The following is a 13,308-nucleotide window of genomic DNA, read 5'->3' as shown; positions in this document are numbered from 1 at the left end:
TGCCAGGAGAGCAGTACTGAGAATGGCAGTGTGCCTGCAGCTTCTCAGAACCCTGCTGGGGTGGGCACTCGACCTTGGCCTCGGCAGTGTGACGACGACACAGGCCACCTCACAACGCCCATGCTGTGCCCTCCCAGCCCCAGTCTTCTGGGCTTTTTTAGAAGGAATTTCCTCTCTCAGCATTGGGTCTTTCTTACACTTAAATCTGATAGATGTACATGTGAAATCTGGGGCCCTCCGAAGGTGAAAGCCATCTCAGTGCACGCAGCACGAGGTCCCCGACTCCATCCCCTCGGTCCTGAAGATGCCAGACAGCCTTTAAAAACCTGCCTTAGCAAAGAGAGTCCAGAGAGCTTCTTTTCCCCAGCACTTGTGTGGCGACGCCGATGGTGTGAGTGGACATGCATCTCTGCATTGCCCATCTTCTGTCATCTGTGGAGTCAAGCGGAGTACTTGTTCCAGGCGCTGGATGGATGCCTGGTGGGGCACCAGCCTGTCAACAGCAGGGCAGAACAAAGGAGACCACGGTGGGGAGGCCCTGAGTGTTCCCATCCTTGGGTCCCCTCGGCCCTCTGGATCAGAGCATGGGAAGAGCGGCCAAGACCCCAAGTGTGAGCTGGGGGCTCAGGCCTGTGGACGGCAGACAACGGCCCCGTCTGTGGTGTCCCCTGCCCACGGTGCAGCCAGGCAGAGGGAGCAGAGGGATCTTACTCTTTGCCTGCATGGTTTATGACAGACATTCCAGGAGGAAGCATCCATGAAGCTAGGACGCGCTGACCACTCGGCGTCCACCACAAGCCGGGCGAGGTGGAGCAGGGAGACCTCGAGCCAGGGTGTGTGGTGTGCCGGCAGAAGCATCCTAGAGACGGCCCCTGGTGCACACACAGTGCCCTGGGCACATGAGAGGGATGTCCTGGGCTGAGTTCAGGAGCTGAGGAAGGACAGACTTGCTGGGTCCCACAGAGAGGCTAGGAGAGTTACATCCAGCAGGTGCAGAGAGCTCATCCTCAGACAGCCAGATGTGGCCACCCGTCACCAGGGACCAGATGCATTTTCTAAACTACTGTTTGCCACAGGCACCCAGGGTCCTGCGGGACAAGTGTGGGGTCTCCTGGGGGCTATGTGGAGCCTGATTTGAGCTCATCTGAGACACCACTTTTCTCCAACCAGGATGGACTCTCACAGCAGGGTCACGCAGGCTCCGGTGGCCACAGCATGCCAAGGACTTGGTTGTGGAGGATGAGGTCCAGGTGCCATGGATAGTAATGGGGAGGAGCCAGGGGCCTCAAGGTGGCGTGGGCAGGGCTGCCCACTGTGAGCACCACAGTGGCCCAAAAGGCTGTGGTAGCCTGGATGCCCACATGGTGAGCATCTCGGCCTCCTTGTCTTTCAGATAACCTCCACTCCCAGCCAGGGGTGCTGATGCCTGCCTCAGGAAGGCTTGCTGTGCCCATGTTTGTGTTGGCCCTGGAGGAAATTCTGCTATGTGGCTGCTGTTCTGAGTGCCTGAGGCATTTGGTCACAGGCTTAATCTTGTGTGTGACTGCTGCTGGTTAGAAGCCAGGCTGTCTGCCTAACAAGGGCTTGGGTACAGATCATGGTCTAGGCTGAGGTGCCGGTCACAGGGGAGGAGGCCTGGATTGTCTGGTGTTTTAGAGACATTCAGAGCCATGTCCCTCCAGTTCCATGACCTCTGGGGTGCCCAGTGCCTTCCCCCCACAGGGGAGTTGATCCAGGACCCAAGTGCCCAAGGATGTGTGGACATCCAGAGCTCACCAGCAGGATGGAGATAGGATGGCCCAGACTCCACAGGGACAGGGCAGTGATGGTGGACAGATGGCACAGAGGGCAGGGGCTGGAGGATGAGGAACTTCTGGCTAGTGATGGCTGTGAGCCCCTGCTTCTGCTGTGGATGAGGGGCTAGGCCTGTGAGGCTCCCCAGAGGAGTCCATGGTGCTGGCCCAGCCCCGCATCCCTGTCTGGTCTGGAAACCTTAGAACAGGGTCCGACCTGCTGCTCTGAGGTCATTGCAGCATGGGGGAACTTTCTGGAACTCCAGCTGGGCTGATTTCTGTGTCCACATTGGCCTTTGCCTGTGGGCGCTGGACCCCACATGGGGCACCATGGCAGGCCTGAGCCAAGACAGCCCAGCTGGTGGACATGGACCACTGTGGCTCCTTCGTGTGGGAACAGCACACAGCAAGTCCACCCGTGTGGGACTTTCTCTGCCTGACACTGGGAGGTGTTGCCAACTCAGCAGCTCCCCTGTGGGGAGTACAGTGTCCAGACAGCTTGTGGTCTTCATGTGACCCACCTACTCCAGGTCGCCCACTGAGGGAGGGAGGGCTTGGGCCAGTACCCAGTTTAGACATGAGGCCCATCGAGAAGTGCGGACTATGACAGCCATTAGTCACATGATCAGAATGTCCCTGCTGCATGCAGCTGGGCAGCTATTTCAGTCATCTTAGTGACTCAACTTGAGAAATCCTGGAGATGATTGAAATAGCCCTGTCAGCCCCCAGGCGGGGAGCTCAGAGCTCAAAAGGGTCAAGGGATCTCCACTGATGCGCTTCCATCTGGGCAGGCAAGGCCGGCCCCTGAGAGCGAGGTCCTCCACTGACGTCCCTGCAGGTCCTGTGGCTCCCGGGGATTGGCCACAGGTATGTGTGTGACCTGGGCCATGGAGCTCAGCTAGGGCCCACTCGTGGGAGAGCCTTGGACCCACAGCAGAGCAGGGATGAATGCACAGAGACCCAGGGCATTGGCTGGAGTGCATGTCGTGATGTGAGTCATGATAGACCCCTGTGTGTGCAGGATCCTGGGTGCTCGTGCTCGGACACATGCTGAGGAGGAAGGAGGGTGCCGTCCTCAGGAAGAACAGAAAGCACTGAGGCTGGAGGGCAAGGCAGGGGTCCGCTGGGTGGGGCCAGCTGTGAGCTGGCGGGAGGCAGGATGCTCTCCTGCCATCTGTGGTGGGGCAGAGCGGGCGAGTCTGCGGGCTGTTTCCTGGTCATGAGTATGTGTCTGGCACACCTGATCATTTAGGACAAGAGCTGGGGTGGGTGTGTGACAAAGTGGCCCCAGCTGCCTGGGCGCCTAGGTTTGGGGCTGCCACCCGCAGAGGCAGGGGAATTGGAGGGCAAGGAATTTTAGGGTACAGGGATTGAGTTTGGGTGCCTGTGCCAGGAGCCAGCCCCAAGATGCTGAGCCTAAGCAGCCACTGATTAGATGCGTGTGTCTTACACGACCCTGGGAAATGAAATGCTGCCCACCATGTAAGCTGCAAACTGCAGCTGTGGATTATTGCACCGTCTCGCCCCAGCAACAGGAACATCTGGGCCCCCAAACCCGCACAGTTCCCACAGCCTCCCCAGACCCCAGTCCCACACAGCTGCATCTTTCAAGGCCTTGTGGGAGTGTGGGGCTGTGGAGGGAACCACAGAATGCTCTCTTCAACACCCAAAACTCTTGGCCCTGCTGTCCTCGGTGTCTGGAGGCTGAGCCTCCTTGGGGGAGAAGGAGGTCTGTCTCTTCCGGGGCAACTACACCTGTGGAAAGCAGGTGTCAGACCCCCGGTGGGACAGCCCAGCCACAGCTCCTGGTGCATGGACCTTGACCCTAGTCCCACCTGCCATTGCAGCACTGAGATCTGTGGCGCTGGGTGCCTTGCAATTAGAGATGCTGGCTGCAGGTGGGTTTGTCCATGCCGGGCTGGAAAGAAGGGTGGTGGGGACTGAGCAGCAGGGCCAGCTCAGGTTCGCTTCATCCTTTTGAGGACACTGTGGCTCCTTGGGGCGGGGGGCTGGCGCTTGTGTCCTGATTACTCAGAACAATGGCGTGTGGGCCGGACACAGCGCAGCTGTTGCTTGGATTAACTTATTTTTGTACGGGTGCCATTCCTGCATAGGGGCCTGGGTGTGTCCAGGCTTCACTCTTGTCCCAGTGTCTCACCCATGAGCGCTGCTGACCCAAGCTTGGGCATCTCAGCCCTCTCGGGTGGCGGCTCTCAGGTGGGGTCCACAGGATGGTGAGGTCTTGCAGGGGCTTGGGAGAAGCATTCATACCCCAGGAATTGGGGCCTTGTCAACCGCCCCCTGCCTTGACACCAGAATCACCTGGTAACTGTTTCAGAGGGTTTGTGTGGCTTCTAAAATCAGACTCCCTCTTCTAGGGGAGCTGTTCACACACCGCCTGCCAGGCCACTTATCAGAGGGTTGGTGTGTTCTAAAATCAGACTCCCTCTTCTACGGGAGCTGTTCACACACCGCCTGCCAGGCCACTTCTGGTTAGCCAAAATCTCTGCAGCTTGGCCGCTTGGGTTTTCCAACATGAGCAGAGGTGGGCACCGCCATTTCCTGTCTATGGATCCGCCATTATTCAGGCACCCTTGGTGGTAGACAAGGTGTTTGTTGACTTACATATTTCTGCAGGGCTGGGACAACCCCAGGGCCCCACACAGGCTAGGCAAATGCTCTTGCTCTGAGCCATGCCCCAACCCTGGGATGCTTCCAAGGATAGGATTATGCTACTATAATTAGCGCAGCAAAGACCCTGCAGCACTTGAAATTTTTGTTCTGTCTCCGGTGGACTCTCTAGAATTTGCCATGGATCAGTGCAGCTGCAGTGCCAGAACTCAGGGCGCATCTGACAGTCACCACTCAGACAGGTGGGAGGCAGCTCTGCCCCTACCTGCTGCAGGCAGCCCTTGCTGTTGTGGTCCAGGCCACCATAGAGTGGAACTCCTCAGCCTGCCACTGGCTGGGCAAGCACTGTCAGGTAACAGGAACCCATCTCGTCAGGCCAGCTGGCTGGCGGAGGAGCCAGGCCTGGCAGGAAAGTGTGGGACTGGCAGGAAAGCTGCCTTTCAGCTTCGGGGGGTCCCTCAGGGTCTGGCCCCCTTCTCTTCCTTCTGCAACAGCTACTTCCTACCCAGGAATCCGTCCCATCCCTTCCGCCTTGGGCAGGGAGGTGGGTGAGACTACAGATTACCTCAGATTCTCTGCCCTCAGGCCTTGGATTGAGGTAGAATTATAGCACATTTGTTAATGTCATCTTTCCTCCATAAAACTGGAAATGTGCACAGAGGACACAGAGAACATACAATTTTATACTGAGATGTCTTGCCTATTTTGCAAGCAAAATATCTATTTTTATTTAAGTACATGTGGTACGTGCAAAGTGGTTTCCCAAAGTGTTTTTACAAAGCCAATGAACATGGGCCCTGGAGAGCAGGGGGTAGTGGGGATTACAGGCAACAGCTCTGGGTCCCTGACAGCCCCAGTAGACCAGGCTCCCAACGCACACCCTTCCTATGGATACAGGGGTGCTTCCAACATGGGGCTCCCCCTCCAGGAGCTCTGTGGAGTTCCCTGGGGACCGTGATGATGAAATGTGTAACCATTCACTTCTTTCTCCCCAGCCCAAAGAGCAGCAAGACTCACAGAGACACAGCGTCCATGGATGCACAGGCGCTGAGGAAGAGGCTCAGCCGTACCAGTGGGGAGGCGGCCCGCACCCTCCTGAGTAGCCTTCTGCTCTATGTCCTGGACCGTGCCGAAGGGCCCCCGCAGGCTGAGAACGGGGAGCACAGGGCCAGCTGCTCCGCCCTGCCCCAAGAGGCCAGTCGGCGGCCCACACGCTTCCAGCTCCTGCAGGCCAAGTTCATGGGCAGGGGCCGGGAGCCCCCACTGAAGAGGACCCGGGAGGTGGGCCGGCTCATCTCCAAGGACAGGCAGGGGCCCAGCCGGAGCTTTGTGAACGCCACCATCAACAAGCTGCTGGAGAAGGCAGGGGAGGCCAGCGGCCCCAGCCAGAGGCCTGCAGCCCCAGAGAAGCCCCGCTGGGGCGGCACAGGCGGAAAGAGCACCGTGAAGAACATTCTGAAGAAGTTCCTGGCTGCAGAGGAGAGGGAGGCCAAGGAGAAGGAAGTACATGAGCGCCCCACTGGCCTGAGGCCTGGAGCCACCAGGGGCCCCCTGTCAAAGGTGGCTGGCCGAAGCACCATCCTGGCCAAGCTGCGGGAGAGGTTCGAGCAGAGCGGCTGCCTCCACGCCGAGGTCAAGGTGCTGCCACTGCACAAGGAGGACCGGAGGAGCCGGGCCCTGCAGAGGAGGATGCACCGGCCAGAGGTCCGCGTGCTCCACATGGCCGCCATGGCCATCAGCTGCACCAGGACACCCCCTGCCCGCTTTCTGGCCTGCACAGCTGAACCCCTGCCGTCCCTCAGCATCGCCACCGTGGTGGGCAGCCCCCACAGCTGGCTGTCCCGCTGTGCCAAGATCAGTCACTTGGATGCCAGGCGTCAGGCCAGGACAGAAGCCAGCCTGTACCCCAGCTTGGGGCACACAGAGCCTGGTGGGAATGAAACCCCGGGAGTGGGCATCCTGAGCGGGGATCCCAGAGGACAGTGGAAGCCTTCAGAGTCCTCTGTGCCCCAGGCCATGGCTCTGTGGGATCCCCACCCAGCCCTGACCATAGCAGGTGCCCTCCAGCCAGAATTCCCTTGTGCTTCCAGCAAAGACAGAGCCCTTCCTGGCCACCTGCCTGCTGTGGCCCTGCTCAGTCCTGCCAGCCCCAGAGACGCTAGGCCAGCTGGAGGGGACAGGATGGTGGAACCCACAGCAGCAGGGGCTGCGGACCACATTCCAGGGGTGGAGGAAGGCGCAGAGGAGGCCCCCCGAGTCACCATGACCGTGTGCAGCTCTGAGGACGAGGCAGAGAGTACTGTCCCAGCCTCTGAGAGAGAGCCCCTCTTTGCCACCCAGAGGAGGTGGCTACCCAAGCCTCAGCAGGAGGCTGAGCCCCATGTTACTCCAGCCATTCCAGCTGTGCAGGCTGTGCAGAGCACACAGCCTGGCATCGAGTCTCCACAGATAACCGTGCAGCTCCCTGTTGTCCTCAAGATGCCACAGCGCAGCACACTGAGCCCCGAGGCCTGGTGTCCTCAGGTGTCACAGGGAGAGGCTGTAATGGGAAGGGGAGCCCCTGGCCCTGTGGCAGGGGACAGGAGGGATACCCCAGCCCCAGAAAGGCTGAGCAGACCAGGCCAGGTGCCAGAGAGGCCCCTGTCCTCAGAGCCTGGACCCCAGAGAGCCCTGAGAGATGCTGCTGGCATGGAACACAACACCCCACAGCCGGTCCTGACACCAAAGTCCCCAAGTTCTACTGGGAAGGGGAACTGCTGCAGCCACCCTGAGCCTTCAGGACCCACCACCTCTGTGTACAGCAGTGAGACGCACACGTTGCCAGTATCAAATGAAACGAAGATGCTGAGTAAGGCCCCCTCATCCCATCACCCCCCAGTGTGGAAAAGCTGTCCATTAGGGAGCTCCCATGCTCCCCCTGGCCCTGCCCCTGCCTATGTACCAGGGCTGGGTCCCCAGGAGACAGATTCCTTGCTGGCAGCATCCCAGGATTGCAGACAGCCTGAGAGTTCTACCTCCATGGACCAGAGTATCCCCTGTGGGCAAGAAAAGTCCTCAGGGCTCCTGACAGAGCCACTTCTGCCCCTGGGGGTGGTCCCAGAAAACCCTAGCCATGACTTGGGCAAAAACAGACCATCCTGGCTAGGAGACCAGCCTGAGACAGGCATCTCACCCTCCAGGGAGACAACAGCTGCAGGGAAGGTCACGGATCCCACAGCTCCACTGGCAGGTCCCCAGAAAACACCACAGGTAGACACCCAGACAGCACCACTGTTGCTAGGTGCCCACACAGCACCACAGTTGCCAGGCACCCAGACAGCACCACAGTTGTTAGATGCTCAGATAGCTCCACGGGCTGCCACCCAGACAGCACCACAGGCTGACTCCCAGACAGCACCACAGTTGCTAGGCACCCAGACAGACCCACAGTTGCTAGGTGCCCAGACATTGCCACAGGCTGATACCCAGACAGCACCACAGTTGCTAGGCACCCAAACAGCAACACAGGCTGATGCACAGGCAGTGCCACAGTTGCCAGGCACCCACACAGCACCACAGGCTGATGAACAGGCAGCGCCACAGTTGCCAGGCACCCACACAGCAACACAGGCTGATACACAGGCAGCGCCAGAGTTGCCAGGCACCCACACAGCACCACAGGCTGATGCCCAGACAGCGCCACAGTTGCCAGGCACCCACACAGCACCACAGGCTGATGCCCAGACAGCGCCACAGTTGCCAGGCACCCACATAGCACCACAGGCTGATGCCCAGACAGCACCACAGTTGCTAGGCACCCAGACATTGCCACAGGCTGATGTCCAGACAGCACCACAGTTGCCAGGCACCCAGACAGCACCACAGTTTCTAGGTGCCCAGACATTGCCACAGGCTGATGCCCAAACAGCCCCACAGTTGCTAGGTGCCCAGACATTGCCACAGGCTGACGCCCAGACAGCCCCACAGTTGCCAGGCACCCAGATAGCACCACAGTTGCTAGGTGCCCAGACAGCACCACAGGCTGATGCCCAGACAGCACCACAGTTGCTAGGCACCCAGATAGCACCACGGGCTGATGCCCAGGTTTTGGAAAATGAAACAGCAGAACTGGCTGCTTTGGATGAGGAAGCAGGCAGAACACTGTCTGCATGTCCCTGTGCCACTGCAGAAGAGGGTCTCCCCCATGAACCAGCACCGAATGGACCCTCAATGCGCAGGATAGGAACCACAGAAGGAGACATTCTGGGCTGGGCCCAGCACCAGGCCCTCACCATGCATCCAGGGGACGCAGCTAAGCCTTCCCTCAGCCCTGTGGTGTCCCGACTGTGTGCTCCAAGCTACTTGAAAGCGAGTGGCCCTAGTGCATCTGCAGAGAACATCCGTCCCGTGGGAGTGGATGCTCTGTGCAACAGTATGACGCCCCAGAGTTCCCAGGGCTGTGGCCTGGGCCGGCCAAGGTGGCCCTCCCCAGAGCCACAGGCACAGGGCAGAAGGGGCTTCCAGCCCAACCCACAGCCGCCTCCTCCTGGCAAGGTGTGTCCCTCTGCGCATCCCACAGATCAGACCCACGTGGTGGAAGCCCCGCCTACCCGGCAAGCCCCGGAGCTCCCTGCCCCTGGCCAGCAGGCAGAGCCCAGGGCTGTCCCCAAGGTGAAGAGCTCAGGCCCAGCCCCAGCAGGCATGGGGCCACCAGAGGGTCACTGTGGGCCCGTGTGCTCACAGCAGACAGGACGGCAGGACAGTCCTCAAAAGATGGCACGTGTGGGCCCAGAGGTGGGGGAGTTTGAGCCAGAGACTTGGGCAGCTCTAGACCTGGCAGAGAGCAAAGCCAGCAAGAAGCCAGCAACAAGGGGAAAGCCGGGCACTTCCAGAGCCCTAGACCAGGAGCATATGCAGGGGCCCAGTGTCAGGTGGGTGGGCAGCCCAGCCCAGAGAGATGGCACACAGGCTGCAGGGAGCCCAGCTGCACAGGACCAGGGCTGGGCCAGGGGGACTGTGTCCCAGGCCAGGGACCAGCCTGGCCGTGTGGCCAAGGAAGCACCCACTGCTGGCGCCAGCAGGGACCCCTCAACACCAGCGCCCAGCATTGGGAGCCAGGGCAGCCCAAGTACCAGGCGGCCCACCCAAGGGGACAAGAGCACTTCAGACTGTCACCCACAGCCAGCAGACGGCTCTGCCCTGCCCGCACCTGATGTGGGAAGCCACCAGGTCCCCAAGGTCCTGGCCCAGGCAGGGTCCCCAGTCACCCCAGGGGCAGAGAGGGAGCAGTCAGAGTGTGAGCAGCGCAGGAGGCTGGTGCAGCTCGCCAAATATAAAGCCCAGAGCTTCAGTGACCAGAGAGCCTTCGACCTGTCCTTCAGGCCCATGGTCCTCCAGGCCAGCCACACCTTCGAGGCCCCTAAGTGAGAGCCAGTTGGGACCCCCTGTACCTGGTCAGCATGGGGTGGATGTTCCCCGCCTCCAGGGGCTCCTGGAAGAGATGTCAGTGCTCATCTTCACCTCTCCCTTCCTCCCCCGCCTGGGCTGGCCTTGGGCTGACCGGAGCAGTGCATCCCATGTGGTGCTGTGTGGGTTCTTCAGCCTCTTGGGATGAGGAAGGGGCCTGGCCAGGTCTGCTGTCTGTTCATGGCCCTTTCCTGCCCCAGGTCCCGGAGGGCACAGCTCAGCGCACGGCCACCCTCTCTGCATCCTTGTGCACTCTGGGGCCTCTGCTCCCCAACCCCCTTCCCAGCCCAGTGCATCCCAAGCCACCAGGATCCTGGCAGGTAAATCAGAGGCTCAGCAGGATCCTGGGCCTTGGTCAAGAACCTGCTGGTCCTTTGGGCTGGGGATTTAGCTCAGTGGTTCCACCGCCTGCCTTGCAAGCCCAAGGATCCAAGTTTAATCCCCAGTACCAAAAAAAAAAAAAAAAAAAAAAAGAAAGGAACCTGCTGGTCCCTACCACAGACCATGGGAGATGCCCAGCAAGCATGCGAGTCACAACAGTGTCCACCAACTCCAGCACTGCTGCTCAGAGGCCAGTGGTAGGGAGAGCACCTTCGCCAGAGTCCTGCTGGGCTACAGACAGTCGCTCACGTTCCTGACCCAGCTGCTGCCTGAGCTGTGCACAGATTGTGCTGTTTCTGTTTGTGTAGAGTATTTGCTCTTGTGAGGAAGCAGGTTCTAGGGATGGAACCCAGGGTCTTTGCATTGAGCTGTGTTCCCAACCTTTTTTTGTGAAATTTTTTTATTTGAGACAAAATCTGACTGAGTCATCAAATCACCCAGGCTGGGCTCCCACTTGCAATCCTGCCTCAGCCTCCCACAGCGCTGGGATTACAGACGTGTGCCACCATGCCTGGCTGCAACAGAGCAGTTTCTTAAGACACAGCTCATCTTGGAGAAGCTTCTACACGCTCGTGTGACCTCCTCGGTTTTCTGATTTGAATATCCACCCAGAGAAAGGCATTTTCTAACTCAGACATCTGGCAGGAGAATCCAGTCCAGGTAGGGCCAGGCTGCCTGAATAGACACTGGGCCATGCACAGGCTCTGCTGAGTTCTGAGGGCCACAGTGCTCTGTCCAGGATGGCCCATATGTTTCCCATCTTCCCCTCTCCCGCCAGCCGATCAATTCAAAATCTGGCTACCTGGAAATGTCTAACCCCAGGGCTGGAGGGTGTCTCTGTGCTCCTTGGCACTTCGCGGCCTCCACAGGGTACATACGGCAGGGGGTTGTGGTGTTCTGACAGCACAGTTGGTGGGTGTTAAAGCGACCAGACACAGGGCACCAGCAGCAGGTGTCAGACCACCCTGTTCCCTGGAGCCTGGGCAGGCAAAAGTGGAGCTGCAGACGCAGTGCCCCTGCCTGGGAATCGCACCTGGGTGGGGTCGCTTCTGGTCCTGGCAGAGGAGCTGGGCAGTGCCCAGACACCTGTGTGTGGCCTGTGCTTGTTTTCTGTCTTTATACTTTGTTCAGCAAGGACGAAAGGCAGCGATGGGCAGGAATGTGACCACAGAGAGAGGAGATGAAGTCTCTTCCACAGGGTGCAGGGAGACTTAGCGGGAAGTCCGGGAGGGTAGGGGGCATCAGGGGGAGCGTGTGAATGGAGTCACGCCAAGGACACAGGTGGTTGGGGTCGGAAGTCACTGCCAGAGCACCAAAGTGGTGCTAGCGACCTCGTGTCCAGGGAAAGCCGGAGGCACCAGTCCTTCATGTGAGCCACCTGGGAGCAGAGACATACTTTGAACATGCTGTCATTGCCATGGGGGGCAGGTAGCACTCCTGGGTGAGGGGCAGCACGTGCTTAGCATGGGTTTTAAGTGAGACTCAAAATTCAAAGAGAAAAAGGGAGACTGCCTCCTCTTGTCTGTCTCTGACCCTTCTGCCGCATGTGGGAATGGCTCCCCAGCTCCTCCTGCCCTGCACAGATGTCCCTGAGGTATGTGGCTACTGCATACACGGGGCACATGGGGAAGCGGTGTCACGTCAGTGTCCCAGACGTAACACCACTCCCTGCCTTAAAGATGAGCCCTCGGGATCACCCTTGCCTATCGCACTGCAGCCTTTTAACTGTGATCCACAGCTACATATTCAATTTTCCCTGCCTGAGCCCTTCTTTGTGTATAAGCAAGCTCTAAAATGGATTGGTCACAAAAAAGCAAACATGTATGTTTTGTATTTTCTCTTTTGAATTTTTACTCGCTTTGGAGAGCTGGGAATACTTTCAAGGAAAAGGAAATAAAGTCGATTTCGTATTGCGAATCTCCATGCATCTTTGAGGGGCTGCATAAGGGAGGGAAGGAGTGGACACAAATGAAGATCCAAGTGAAGGGGCTCAGGCCAGTCAGTGGGGAAGGTGTGGAGGAGGACCCCGGGTGGGTGCTGAGGAGGATCCTCCTTGGGTCCAGGTAAGGAATCTGCTGTTCCGGACGGAGGACATGCTGAGTGCGGGAGCTAGAGAGGCAAGGCATCCTGAGGCATGCCAAAGTCAGGCGGAAAAGCTGACCCTTGGGCGCGGCCACCCATCATCCAGCATGGCTGTGTATGGAGGGCAGGGGGCTCTCGGCCATCTCAGGCCCTGGCTGCCACGTCTGAGTCCCCAAGAGTGGCAGCCTGGTAGTCCCGTGGTGCCGGCACCCTTCATCCGAGAAAAACCATCACTGGAGCCATGACCCTGCAAGGCACTCTTGTGACGTGCGGCCCTTACTCCAGAAGCTCTGGTTGAAAGAGCTCTTTGGTGGGAAGGGAGAGCGACAGAGGAGAGAGAGGTGAAAAGAATCCAGATGTGTCAGGTCACCCTCCAGCTCTCCATAAGGAAGGGAGCCACTATACACACAGACACTCACTAGTACTTTTTACAAATAAGAAAACAGAAGAAAGAGCAAGCTCTTTGGGCTGACACACACACACACACACACACACACACACACACACACACGTGATCTCAGCTGTAAAGAGCGAGCGCTGACACACACACACACACACACACACACACACACACACACGTGATCTCAGCTGTTCTGGGCCATCTTCCTGAACTGGGGTGCACGGAGGCCTCCTGAACAGGACACAGCAGCACTGAGCACTGAGCACTAAGTACTCACGGTATGCTGAGTGCTGGTCTGTTTGCTAAACCTTGGTCTATGATGACTGCAGTTTCTGGGAGGAGCTGATGGTGACCGCAGTAGTCAGTTCATTCCATGGTGCCCTGGAATCCAGGAAATGCGTAGGGACCTGTCAAGGACCCAAAGCCAGGGAGGGTCCAGGCATCTTCCCGAAAGGCACACAGGGCCTGGCAGTACCTTGGAGTGGGTAAAGAACCGCACAGCTCTGTGGACCAGTTACCACCTTCCTGCCCCAAGAGGGTGTCTTGTGCTGAGCTGGGGCTGGCAGCCCTCTGTCC

General features: G+C 58.8%; 1 protein-coding gene and 1 long non-coding RNA gene across 2 annotated transcripts; one reads left to right on the top strand and one right to left on the bottom strand.

Moving 5' to 3' along the window:
- The first annotated feature begins 2,558 nt into the window (after positions 1 to 2,558).
- Positions 2,559 to 10,148, top strand: LOC117285142 (nascent polypeptide-associated complex subunit alpha, muscle-specific form). The gene is made up of 2 exons (XM_033760983.1): positions 2,559 to 2,660; positions 5,420 to 10,148. The coding sequence occupies exon 2, from the start codon at positions 5,457 to 5,459 to the stop codon at positions 9,828 to 9,830; it is 4,374 nt and encodes a 1,457-aa protein (XP_033616874.1). The 5' UTR covers positions 2,559 to 2,660; positions 5,420 to 5,456; the 3' UTR covers positions 9,831 to 10,148.
- Positions 10,149 to 12,282: 2,134 nt separating this feature from the next.
- LOC104859367 lies at positions 12,283 to 13,308 on the bottom strand. The gene is made up of 3 exons (XR_779350.1): positions 13,208 to 13,308; positions 13,010 to 13,113; positions 12,283 to 12,359 (listed from the first exon to the last, which is right to left on the bottom strand). It is a non-coding gene; the product is annotated as an uncharacterized LOC104859367 (long non-coding RNA).

Source organism: Fukomys damarensis, unplaced genomic scaffold (assembly GCF_012274545.1).
Source record: "Fukomys damarensis isolate Sample0158 unplaced genomic scaffold, DMR_v1.0_HiC HiC_scaffold_6, whole genome shotgun sequence".
Classification (NCBI taxonomy): Eukaryota; Metazoa; Chordata; class Mammalia; order Rodentia; family Bathyergidae; genus Fukomys; species Fukomys damarensis.
Note: the sequence above shows the minus strand (reverse complement) of the source record. Positions and strands in the feature narration are given on the sequence as shown.

What these genes read in the sequence shown, in the direction of transcription:
- LOC117285142 (XM_033760983.1), top strand. Translation starts at nt 5,457, where the DNA reads ATGGATGCACAGGCGCTGAGGAAGAGGCTCAGCCGTACCAGTGGGGAG.